This window comes from Botryllus schlosseri, chromosome 6 (assembly GCF_051294905.1).
Source record: "Botryllus schlosseri isolate E-star chromosome 6, Bs_hap1, whole genome shotgun sequence".
Taxonomy (NCBI): Eukaryota; Metazoa; Chordata; class Ascidiacea; order Stolidobranchia; family Styelidae; genus Botryllus; species Botryllus schlosseri.
This window is the reverse complement of record NC_137241.1, coordinates 17,710,595-17,723,917: the sequence shown is the minus strand read 5'-3', so window position 1 is coordinate 17,723,917 and position 13,323 is coordinate 17,710,595. Positions and strand designations below refer to the sequence as shown.

The following is a 13,323-nucleotide window of genomic DNA, read 5'->3' as shown; positions in this document are numbered from 1 at the left end:
AAGACACCTGACAATATTTAATCGCGCGCAGCGCGAAAATTTTTTGAATAAGTTGCATGAATTTCTAAAAAATTACTCTATAATTTATGTCAAGGGGGGGGGGGGGCAGTTACGGCCCTGACACCATATAGCCGTTTCAACGCGCCCTATCGCCCCTTCGTTGTTTTCGCCCACTATCGCCCCCTTCGTCCCTTTTCGCCCCCTTCGTTATTTTCGCCCCCTAGACCACCAAATCTCCCCCTGGGTGGCGATATCGCCCACGGTGGGAACCACTGGTTTATACTTTATTATGTATGGCAAATGGTTGAAAAAGACTGGAAATCATGTTAACACGCATTACGTATAGAGTCCAATACAAAAGAGTAGAGCATAAAAATGATGTCAAGGCTGAATGTCATGTGACATCTACCTATAACTGAATCAATGAATTTTTGTGTTGGATTATGTTTGATAGAAATGTGTTGCGTGTTGCACCTTCTTTGTTTCGTCCATGACCGTAAAAACGTAGCATACTAACATAAGAAATGCATTCATATCAATGCGTGAGGCTTGGGTAGCGAAATGTCTTTAAAACTCAGATTTTGGTCGCGCTATAAAATAATTAGGAACCACCGGTAAGGTATGTCGTAGTCTCGAAGCGTCGTCATAAATTTGTCAACATCCTCCAGGTAATTATTAGGGATGGTGTGAACCTCTGAAAGGTTCAGGTTCGTGTGAACGCGAACCTTTTTGAAAGGTTCTGTGTGAATGCGAACGTGAACATAATGACGTCACGTGACGTCATATTGATAATATCGTCTATATATTGCTAATATTGCGTATCGCCTGCTACATTTTTTTACATCAGTCAACGATATCAATTTCATTGATTGGCTGAATAAGCATCATTCGCTGACTACCTATGTAGTGTATTTCGCTCTTGATGTTATGTGATTGCGGGTAAAAGCTCACAGCAGAGAGGTACTAAATATTCACAAACGGAAAGATACATATTTCGAGCAAACTTTTGTAACAAAGCAAGTAAAATTTTTGAGATTGTCAGGGTGCATGCTCGTTTTGAGTTGATTTTTTATGCTGCCAGCGCCATGCATAGACTGGTCCGTAGTTGAAATGAAATATATTTCAACCAGACAAGTGAAACTTGTAATTTATGAAAAAGGTTCACAGAAAACCTACTGATGACCTACTGATTTGTACCTCTATTTATTTTTGTAATATATATAGTGGATGCTAACGGTGTCCACATAATTATTGAATAGACTCGATTTCGTGACTGGTACCATATCAAGTTCCTGTCACCCTCAACGACTAAGCATCGGCTAAAACCACGCCCTCCGCCACAAGTTCTCACAAACAGAAATCTATCAATAGAGTCGTGCTACCGCGTACGTTAGTATGAAAATTTATTTTGAGTTGTATTTGTTAGCTGCATAACCCTACGGACATCGGGCTTTGCATGTCAGTCTATGACGGTAGTAGATCTGGACTTTCACGAGATAAGCTGCCTTTTTAGCGCAGATTGATATTGTATGCACGAGCGCGCCTCTGTATGTTTTCATTCTTCGGCTATCTGAGCTCCGTTCGCTGCAGCTGTTAGAGGGATCATGTTGTCGCGTAGCGGCTTAACAGTTTCATCCTTGTCCTCTTCTTCCACCTTCAGTTCAAAAACAACATTATTCGTGAATGAATAAATAAAGAAATGTAATATTGATCCATTCGACAGAGGGATCTATTGATTTTAATATACACATGGGGCCATTGCGAAGACCTGCTGGAACAGGATCCGTTCTTGGCTCGAATATATCACATTATTCTTGAAACTACTTTGAGTGATGCATATCACATCAATGTACCATATCACGACTGTACAGATGGTTTGCGAATATAGAGACGGGAATAATTCTATATGTTAAGTCAACTATATCAGATATTTTGCTGCGTCTAATACGTCCTACGTGGAGTAGTAAAATCGTACGGTCGTAAGACTTTTACTCTGCCGAATGTAGCCTTAGGTTAGTACTTGTCGTAGCCGAACATCTCGCGTCTGAAACCGATGATAAAATTTGTTATCGTTACTCATACTCAGCTAATGCGACGCGAGCAGTAATTTGAGCTACCGTGCAAGTCGTAAATACCGGCGTATACTGCGGGCTTCTGCGATGATGCAAGAGCCAAAATTGTGGTTGTTGCGTTTTTAGGAAATGTTTTCGACTGATCCGACGCTTTGTTTTCGAAATCGCGATTTCAATTATAGTGGCCTCTGAAATAATTACGTCCTAATTACAGATACATTCCAAAAAGTCGAGTAAACAACTATTATTTCTGAACTGTACAAAAATATGATTTAAACAATCCCTTGGTATCAACGGCATTCTGGTTGCATTTTGGAATATGACGATAAGGGGGCGCTAAATTTGTCACTATCACACAGGGGCGCGTGTCGAAGAAAGTTTGAGAACCACTGTGCTAAAATGTTCAATTTCATTGTTCATTCAGATGTTGGGTCGATTCATAAGGCTCCTGCTCTGTATAGTTAATTATTTTGTTGCTAACTTGACTCACAATACCCAATGCGAGAATACAGTGGTTATAACGCCGAATATGAATCGGGTGCCCATTATCAAGAGTTCGGGCTGCGCATAATGATTCGAGTACTCGAATCTGAATCGAGTAATGATTCTATTGATTTGAGCCCAGTAGTGATGTCTCTCGAGTACTGAAATTTTACGTTCCTTGCCGGTAAGAGTTAATTTATCAACGGGAATTATAGTTCCGATATTATTATCCGCTCTGTAATGCTGTAAACCTCGATTGGTCGTATCGCAGATACAAAACATGTAGAAAAGCAACGCACGTCAGTGGGAAGGACATAGGTTATCTTTGAAGTAGTGATTAAATCACAGCACTGTCACAAGGTGCAATTCCTCGGTAGGACAACGCAATCAACTCTTCGCAGAGCTGATACAACTCGGAGGCGAGTTGGACTGAAGTATCGGTGTGAGTATATGCTGACTGATACAGTCCAGACACAGTAAATACTCGAGTCAATCCTTACTCGCTCCGATACTTCAGTCCAAATCGCCTCCAAGTTGTATCAGTTCTTCAAAGAATTGATTGCGCTGTCCACGGGACGCAAGAAGTTAGAAAATATGCTGGTATGGTTGAAATTATGTCAAACTATCTTCAATCTGATGTAGAACCAACATCATACTATATTGTTTTTGGTTACATAAAAGGCACACATTTGAACTTTCCACATCATTGATACAGATGTGACGTCATACTGAATGATACTCGACACTACGCCTAATTATCACTGCGCTATATAATTATACATAACTAACCTACGGATAGATATGCAACACGCGTCGTCACGCTTGCTTGCTCAGATTAAATTACTAGTCAGCAATCTGAACGCAACATAAATGCTAGACCCATAGCTGACGACCTGAAAGCTCAAACTAAATACAGTTGATGTTATTTGAAAACTACTGTCGCGCTGATTCTGAAAATATACATTAAAACTTCATCAATGCAATGGAACCACCCCGAAATAGCCTTTAAAGTCTGAAAATCGGCATTGTTTGAAAACGATCGCAGCGACGCAGCACAATGACCCTTGCGTGCTTGCAATTGATCAAAACAATGCCGATTTTCAGACTTTGAGGTGTATTTCGAGGGGGTTCCATTGTCCTGATCAGATTTTAATGTATAATTTCGGAATCAGTGCGACAATAGCTTTCGAATAAGATCAACTTTATTTAATTTAAACGTTCGGGTCGTCAACTATGGGATTGGCAAATATGTTGCGTTCAGATTGCTGAACATTAATTCCCTCTGAGCAAGCAAGCGTGACGACGGGTGCTGCGTATCTATCATCCGTAGGTAAGGTATCTATAGCCTAATACGCGCTTCAGAATCTAATCACATAGAAACTCGATTTTGCCCATCCGTAGCTGTCATAGAACTTTGACATAGTACATTCTTTTGTGAAGTCACAATGACTGATACTCGAATCAAGTAGGCTTCGATTTTGCACAGCCCTACCGATTAGGTCTTTTGCACCACACACGTGATGATTAGCGTGCAAAAGATTTTACAGATATTTCGCACACGATAAAAACGCTTTCAAATGAAACATGGACCAGCCTCTCACAATGACAATGAACATGTCACTCATAATTATAGCTTTGCGCACAAGAAGGATCCTCACTCAATTGCTGTCCGGTGTCCATTGACCAGCTACGAACTATATGCTGTGAAATCGTCTTATCAACTTGTTTTTGCAACATGTTTACACTGGCGTGCAAGCTCGATGCGGTCGTTTGCGCATGTTTTCAAGCGGATTAATTTCGGAATGTGCTGCTTTATATGCTCATCAATCTTTGGGATATACAACATCCCGCCCTGTGCGACCTGTAAGTATATCGGCCTGCAAATAGCTTAATGTGAACAAAATGATTTTCTGCATAACTGACAAATCTCCGATTAGTTTGTCCCATTAGTCGTCTGCCGTTTTCACCTTTAGCGTTGCTAAAGGGCAGTGCACGTTTCGAGTGCTCGAATCCGACTCGATTATATTAATTGTAATGATTAGCGTCGAGTATAGTGACAGTAGATTTTTCAAGTAAAAAAATTCACCTCCTAAATCCAAAAGTACTATTTTATCAACGACAAATATACTTTTCAATGCTATATTTCCATTGCTATATTTCCATTGAATCCTCGAAATCTCACGTATATTTAATGATAGCTCTGGTGCGGCAGCGACCAAAATTTATACCCTTTGCGACTTCGAGAACCACTAGCGTAGCCTAACCGATGCCAGCTTCAGATAAAACTAGGCTACATTTTTCAATTTTCATGATTTTTTTAAACCATTAAGTTGGTTTACCTAATTTGAGTATGTTGATAACCCATCACGTCACACTTCTTGCAAAATTTGAGTGACAATTTTACTGAAAAACATTTGTATTAAGATGGCCATTCCAAACTTTGACTTCCGATGTGAGAATCGACACAGTTTGAAATCACGTGGAATATTGTATGGGCAATGGGCATAGATGAATTACTTTCGAGCATAAGTGAATTTTATTTTATGAGAATTGAACTTTAGGGTCAAAGGCGTCATCGTTTTTATAATAGACAGTTTTCTGCGCAGTTCCGGCGTTACCAATGTAATATTCAATCGGGTGTAACCAATGTTCCCTCTAATTTTTCACGAGTCTGCGCAAACACGTTAACTCACTGCGCAGGCCCTTGGACAATAGTGCGCAACCAGCCCCCCACATAAGGTGAGAAACCGAACTTATGGGGGGCTTCGCCCCCCAGACCCCCTATCGGGCTCTGCGCTTTTTCACGATACTTATCATCGACATCGGGGGGCGGATGGGAGGTTGTCTCGCCTGAATGCGCGAGGCGCGAAAATTTTATATGATTCATGATTGAATCGGTCAATATGATCGGGAATTGCAAATATCTATTGATATCCATTTTTATCCTCTCTCTGCTCACATAATCAGATTTACCGGTAAAGCTGATCGAGTGAGGTGTGTTAGAAAAGGTAGGTCCTCTAAATATTAATTCAACATCTTCGGGTGCACCCGTTGGTATAATGACTTCGTTACATGATGCTATTTCCTGACCTCCTATCGGCTATGTCAAAAGACATTGAAATCGCTCAAACGTACTAAACTAAAACACGAACACGATTTAAAATTGGTCTTTCTCTACTGGCAAATAATTTTCCCTCGACATGGCATTTGTCTTGTTGTGGGACTCGGATCGCCAGCACATGAACATTCAGCGCTAGCCATTTACGCACCTATGGACAATAAAACTTATATGTATGAATCGAAGTTTTCGGTCAGCATATAGGGCAGTCCTTTTCGGTCAAGGTTTTCTCGCTGCTGATCGTTTTGGCGCCCTTCTCGAAGTCGCATGTCACATAGCCTATAACTTCATATGTCTTGGTGCGTCGTGGCAAGGTAATGGCCGACGCCCAAGTGCCAATTTCTCACCACGCGTATTTTTTGTTGTGGGAAGGGTACCCAATAATCAAGATATTTGAAAAAATTAATTCGCGCGCGGCGCGAAAAATATTTTGAAAAATTCCCAACAAATACACCATGATATATGTTAATTCACGAAATAATTTTGGGCTCCCTTCGATCTCCGCCCCCTAATTGAGAATTTTGGGTGCGGCAGTTACGGTCCTGAGGAAATCTTACGCAATGTTCATGACACGCGAAGTAGACTATGCGCTAGTTTCTCGCAGATTAACTTCGAGCTAGCCCATTGTTATTTATAACTTTGTTAAACCATGTTATTTCGCCATTCCCAGAAAATAATGCGCTATTGAAATGATATCAGTATCGCATAAGCGCACGAGACCATACTAAAAGAAAACATTTTTCGTTAGGCGCTCGTGATTGCAAAGTCTCATTTCTTCACGGAGCGCAATATTTACCTTTGCGGGCCGCACTTGTACCTTGGTGTAAGACTTTAGCGATAACACTATTTGCCCCTGGCAATGTTCCCTCTAAATTTTCACGAGTTTGCGCGCCTGCGTGGTCCCTTGGACAACAGTGCGCAACGACTTAGAAAACACATCACTTCGGATTTTTTGTGCGCAGAGACCGCTTCAGCACTGCGCATTTGCGCACGTGCGCAGCTTAGAGGGAACATTGGGTGTAACTATGTTTGATTACCTTCGGGATTTGACACTTGGATTCCTAAGTAGCCTTTTTGGTAGTCTATATTTCCAAGTGGGTTAACTGGGGAGGAAGTTTATCAATGGTCTGAAATCAGTAGGTATCAAGTAGGTAGGATCACATATGAAAGCTGGCTTGAAGAAAAATCTGCTCATAGCCGTTTCATTTTGGATTTGAGATTGTAGTGTGATGGAGTTGCAGTCTCAAGAGTACACTGCATTAGTGCATGGAAATGCAAAACAGTAAAAATTGCCCGCTCTTGCATACAAATGTATCTTTTGTTGACCACTATTTCGTCAAATATAAAGTGTTTTAAGGATCGTACTAGTGATATAATATGACTGCATGACGTCATAAAGTCATAAAGATTCGTAATCGAAGGATTCTCTTCATACCGAATCCCTATTGTAGTAGAATTCTCTGTATACGGGGCTACTTTATTCTGTAATTCGAACATCAACCGGGATTGTTTCGACAGATATTATGTGTTTTTAGGATTGGCCTATTGATGTGACATGATCACATGACGACTTATCATAAAACTGTGCACTCCAAGGATTATCTTCATCCTGAATATTTATTGTAGGAGAATTATCTGTAAACATGACTACTTTATCTCCAATTCGGACATCATCCGGGACTGTTTCTTCAAATATAAAGTGTTGTTGGTCTAGATGTGTGATCGACAGCATGGCGTAATGAATGTTATTTTATCCGTGCATAAAATATCATTCAATTGAAATTCGGCTGAAACAAACAAATCGGGCAAGATGCAAACTAACCAAAGATCTTCGCTGAAATCCTGAAATTGCTAAAATTACAACTCTAGTAGAAACGAGGGTAAAATAGGCCTGTATATACTAGGTTTACCATACGTCCTCCTTTAGGAGGATCTGTCCCCATTTTTCGGGTTTTTGAAAATGTCCTCGGAGGACGCCTAAATGTCCTTCTTTTTGGAAATTCGTCCTCCTTTACAACTTTCACAGCTAGGATAATGGACAGGTTCGACTGAAAATCGGCAAAAATGACGTTAAATAGCTAATACGGAAGTTCGAGCGGGTCATTCAGGATTCGATTGAAAGTGACGATCTTTTATTTTTTTTAGCCAACTTTACAAATTTTCCAGCACAAATACCAAAATCGACTGTTCTCAGTCTTGATCAACTAACTTTTCTGATTTCATAAAAGTGTCCTTCTTTTCCGATTCCAAATTATGGTAACCTTAGTATATACGCACTAGCTCGCATAATGTACTGTACACGTGCTGGTCTTGTCAACTTGTGTTTGTGTCTAGCCTGGTTTACTCACAATAAATTATTATGACATCACACCGGTGTATAATGACTATGGAAAAAATAATTATGATTAAACAGAGAGGAAAAGTTGACAGAGCAGGCTGTCATCGTGGTGAAATGCAAAATTTTAAATCACAATCACAAAATTGACGTGATAAAATAAAGCGACTTCATATTCGCAATCAACGCAAGCAAATTATATGTCACCATTTTATTAGGAAAATAAAAATCATGTTGACCAGAGTGTAAGCGGTGGGTATGATTCCTCGCTTAAAATGATAAATATGAAAAAACTATAAATGCTTGACACGCCAGTTGGTAATATTTTGAGATTGACATATTTTGGCACTCTGCATACGAAAGGTTATGCCGCCCCATCTAATCGAAGCTTACTGCTGAACTCGGAATAGAGTCGTCCATGTACTCGATTTAGCCCAGCCTTAATTGTTATACCGTACACTTCAATGTTTATTGCTGTGATTATTACAATGCGAATTTCATGTCTCGTAATTCTGATTGCTACGTCATGCTTTAAGCTTTACCATATTCGTGTCATTTTTCGAAAGTGTTTGAATCCGTTTTGTGTGCCGATAACTCTTCGAGTCATTTTGCCATAAATGATGAGATGCAAGCAGTCCTTCAAGATCTGTACGACGTGCCCAGCTATTTACCGGCGGGAGTTTCGATCAACTTTTGTTGCAATAGTTATCGAATTGTGTGCACTGTTCCGCCAATTGTGATCTATAGTATTCGTGTGTTGTCGTATAGCTGCTCTTGATAATGCCTAGACCAGTGGTTCTCAACCCTTTTGTCTTCGCGGACCCCTTTCGGACCGTCACGGACCTCGCGGACCCCCAATAAATTTTAGTTCAAATTTACCTCAAATATCGTGCAATTGTCATCTGTCTCGTGCAAATGATAACTGTAGGCTTAGTGATAAACAGCAACAAAATGACTTTTCTTGAAAATAAGATCATACATTTCATTAGGGATGGTGTGATCGTGACGTTCACGTTCTTGTTCTGTGTGTGGATCACTTAAATTTAGACGTTCACGTTCGCAAACGAACCTTGGTGGGTTCTGCACTTTGAACCTTTTTCATATATTACATTTTTCACATCTTCATAACATCTTTGGTTAAAATTCCCTGCATTTCAGCTTCGGACCACTCTATGCATGGCGCTGGCGGCATAAAAAAATTAAACGCTAAACGAGCATGCACCTTGCCAATCTCAAAAACTTTACTTGCTTTGTTACAAACGTTCGCTCAGTTTTCCGTTAGTGGATATTTAGTGACTCAGACTCCGACTGTGAGCTTTACCCGCAATCACACAACATCAAGAACGAAATACACCACATGTAGGTAGTCAGCGAATGATGCGCATTAGTCATTACACCAATCAATGAAATTGATACATCGTCGTCTAACGTAAACAATCTACCAGAAGTATCGGATCCCTCTTGATTTGATATGTTTATTGTATCATAAAAACCGAATCTGTGCGATGGGGGTGTTGGCTACTGTATAACTTGATGATTGTATAGTGATATCGGTAGCAAGTATAGAAACATGTATACACTCTGCTCAATATCAATGCAGCAATAGTCAGACGCCGAATACATTGTAAGGTCTGGCCTAGACCGTTAAGGCACAAGCAGGCTCGTAACAGCACTTCGTCCCCCCCCAAACGTTGGTCTTGGGCCCCCCCATAGGGTGATAAACCGTACTCTCGGGGGGCGTCTCAGATTCAAGTTCACGTTCACATAGAATCTTTCAAAAAGGTTCGCGTTTACACGAACCTGAACCTTTCAGGGTTCGCACCATTCCTTTATTCATGTAAAAAATTTGTTGTCTTCTATTATTTCAAAGCGAATACTGCATCTGCGTTTCTTGGAACTACGTGGTCGTTTCTTGAAAATCCGCTCCTTCGATTTGATATGAACTGGTGCCGAAAATACATTTCCACAAATATAGGTGGTGGTGAATGTAAAATTAACGCGTAACGCTGCCGACAACACAGTTGGGTATGATCGCTACAAATGTGGCACCAAAATTGACAAACAAATTTATTTATTGAACGTATAACGTCAAGCCTGGTCATTTCTATATAGCAGCTCAACTTGAAGTTATTATGGAAAAATGGTTATGTATATCACAGCAGAAAATGGATTTTTGTAAACATTATAAGTCATCGTGATTGACTTTACTCATCCAACTTTTTTTCCACAATCGCCCACAAACATGTCTAAACAGCAAAATGTTTGTATCAGTATAGGCTATTGACAATTTAGTAATTTATATGAGTCTGCATAGTAGAATACTTGATCTCAGATGGTTATTCTGTTGATGTGAGCTCTGGAGTTTTTTTAGTAATGAAGCGAAACTGCCTCGTGAATTTCCGAATTAAAAAAATACAAATTAGGTTATCAAATATTTTGAGGCTTCGCGGACCCCCTGAGAATGCTTCACGGACCCCCGGTTGAGAACCGCTGGCCTAGACCTTGTTCAATGATCGATGATCATTACACTTGTCTGAGTCGAGGAGCCCATAAGGATTAACCAAACGTGTTCGCTGCGAGATGTGCAATAAAATCGATTTCATGTTGCGACATACGATTATGATGTAAAATGGATCATTTGAATCCTGCGTTGTACCAAGACTCTCTCTACTTACTATCCAATATTTCTTGTCATCGAACAGATATTCCTCTTCCGTAGCGGTGATGATCGGCGCGCGCAGCATCAGTCCTGTTAGAATCCCCCCTACTATCGAAGTACCCAGCGTTACCGCCACGCCAGCCATTTGCATGTTCGCTTGGTGTTGGAAATCTCCGTCCACTGCTACTCTGGGGTAGATATTTTCAATTCTGAAAGAATTGATAGTGGTTTTCATGAAAGACGCATGTGATAGCTTGCACGCCTCATGCTAAATGTATGATTTCAGACAATTCTTGTTTATCAACTCACTCGTGCTCGGGTATCGTTGAAGTGGTGCTGAGCCTTGCGACGACGACAGCAACGAATGCAGACAGAATCCCGGGCATCCCGTGGAGGTTATGTACTCCGCATGTGTCGTGGAGTTTGATAGCCCTCGCCAAAGCAGGCTGGAACGAAATATACTGGCTTCCCATGGTTTATAAAAGTAGCAATAACTAAGAAGAGAAGGGCAAGTCTAGTGGCTATAGATCCACGGAAGGCTATTTGCAGGGTTGTAATGATTCGACAATGACTCGAATTGAGTAGCAAATATTATTCGACTCGACTTGACTCGAGTCATTTTCTTAAAAATGTAAACTGACTTGAGTCGACTCGAGACAATTTATGAATTGACTCGACTTATACTCGAGTCATTGGGCATGACGTGACCAAGTCATATGAACCTATACATTCTATACGACTTATTCAAGTCTTGTATATTAGGACCGATAATTGAAAAATAGGCCCATAAGCTGTCTTTTATTTGTTTGAGTAAACATGTCCAAAGTGAGGGAAATAAGTATTTATGAATCCGCGGCCTTCGATAGCACCCAAGATTTTCACAGGAGTTAAATCCGACATGGGGTCAATACTGAACAGTAAACACTATGACTTGGACTCGGACTTGACTCGGTGGTGAATTGAAAATCACTTGACTTGACTCGAGTCAAAATTACAAAAGTCAAATTGACTTTTGACTCGGAACCTTGCGACTTGGTAACAACTTTGGCTATTTGTGTAATTGATTACATCGAAAAGGTATTATATCGAAGATCATTAAAGTGGTGTAACCTTGAGTTGTTGGCGTAGTTGCTATTGATAAATCACAATTGTTTAGCGATGCCAGTGTAGAGGTTTTGTTTGCCGGTCCATCATCGACGATTCGCTAGCTTTCGTCCAGATAGCATGATCCAATTACGTCACAGATGACGAGTTTATCGGTTATTATCAATTTTGCAATCGCGGTCAATTATGCCAAGTTTTGTGCACCCTTTTCGCAAGGAAGCACTATGCAGCTAGCGTTTCATACATTCCACTGCAAGGTGCGAGACATTTTCCTCTTTGTTACATGCGGTGCATGTCGGGTCGGTGAATCCTACGCGATTTATAGGTGTCTTTTGATACAGCAATGTATTCTCGGAAATCCGAACAGTATTTGTCAATACAAATATTACCGAGAAGCGGGCTGCTAGAGCATCGCTGTAACTCGATGAAATTTGTCGATAACAGTGCAGTGTTGAAATCGTCGCATCGTATAGACAGAGCAACGGAGCATAACGTGAAGGATTTCGAAGAAGCGCGCAATAGTTGTTGATTGCGGATTTCAACCGTGCAGTAATCGTGCACATTTCTGGCGATATTTCCCAAAAAATAACTCATGCAACGAAGATCGACCCAACGAAGATCACGATCAGCGGAGCCGAGGATAAAGTCTCGTCTAATTCCGCTACTGCCAGCATCAAATATACGGCAATTGCTGCCAGTTATTGCATAATATAGAGGTGCATGATTGCGGCATTCACCACCAAAGGCCCAGTATTGTCTGGCACTTTGGATTCCCCAAAATAAATTCGATTAGCCGGGAAAACAACCTAATCGCATAAATTCGGGTATCCCCAGCAGCGTCACATTTAAAAAAAGAAATTAAAACTTATTCTACGTTAATAGAGCAAAACCAAGAATGTCGATTATTTTGACACTACAGTTGATTGATTTTGTCGATAGCATCGCACTATTAAATTGTCACGATATATATACCGACGTATGACGACGAACTGAATATTTAATTCGATCTATTTGAACAATTAATCTAGACACCATTTGTCGCCAGCATATACTTGTTGATTGTGGTTTCGAAAAGTGCGGACAATTTAGAAATTCCTTCCGGACGCAGATTTTCCATTGAAATTCCGGACATGTACGGGAAATTCCGGACGTATGGCAACCCTAGACTAACATCAAGTGCACGTGCAGGAATAGTGCAGATTCCTGGTGACATTTCCCAAATAAACTCAATCAAAGCAAACGAATGTCAGGCTCATCGACCGGGGATAAAGTTTCATATATTGCAGCGGCCGCCAGCACCGCAGGTATATGACGAATGCTGCCAGGTATTGCATAATATAGAGCAGTGATTCCCAAACTGTGTACCGCGGCACATTCTTGTGCCGCGACAGATTTTCAGGTGTACCACGAATCTTTTTTGTAATTTTGGAAAAGAACTTCATAAATATTTAAAACAAGGCATGCAGGCAAACATATGCTCTCTAACTGCTTCATAGCCGACAAATAAGCACTATCTTCAATCATGACGTTCTGATGTGGTAGGGTAATTGTC

The 13,323-nt window shown here is 40.6% G+C and overlaps 1 protein-coding gene across 2 annotated transcripts in view; it reads right to left on the bottom strand.

The window, feature by feature from the left end:
* Nucleotides 1-13,323, bottom strand: part of LOC145441288 (ammonium transporter Rh type B-like) — a 40,921-nt gene that overhangs the window by 21,834 nt on the left and 5,764 nt on the right. Inside the window, exons 7-9 of one of the 2 annotated variants that reach the window (XR_013915789.1) lie at nucleotides 10,977-11,113; nucleotides 10,684-10,876; nucleotides 1,506-1,654 (exon numbers count right to left, since the gene is read on the bottom strand). Coding sequence is in view for 1 of the 2 variants with exons in the window: in XM_080319111.1 (XP_080175237.1) it covers nucleotides 1,556-1,654; nucleotides 10,684-10,876; nucleotides 10,977-11,113 (429 nt within the window). In the remaining variant the exon portion in view is untranslated. Of the gene's footprint in view, nucleotides 1-1,388; nucleotides 1,655-10,683; nucleotides 10,877-10,976; nucleotides 11,114-13,323 lie in introns of those variants that run through there. The other variant, XM_080319111.1, reaches the window with a different exon arrangement.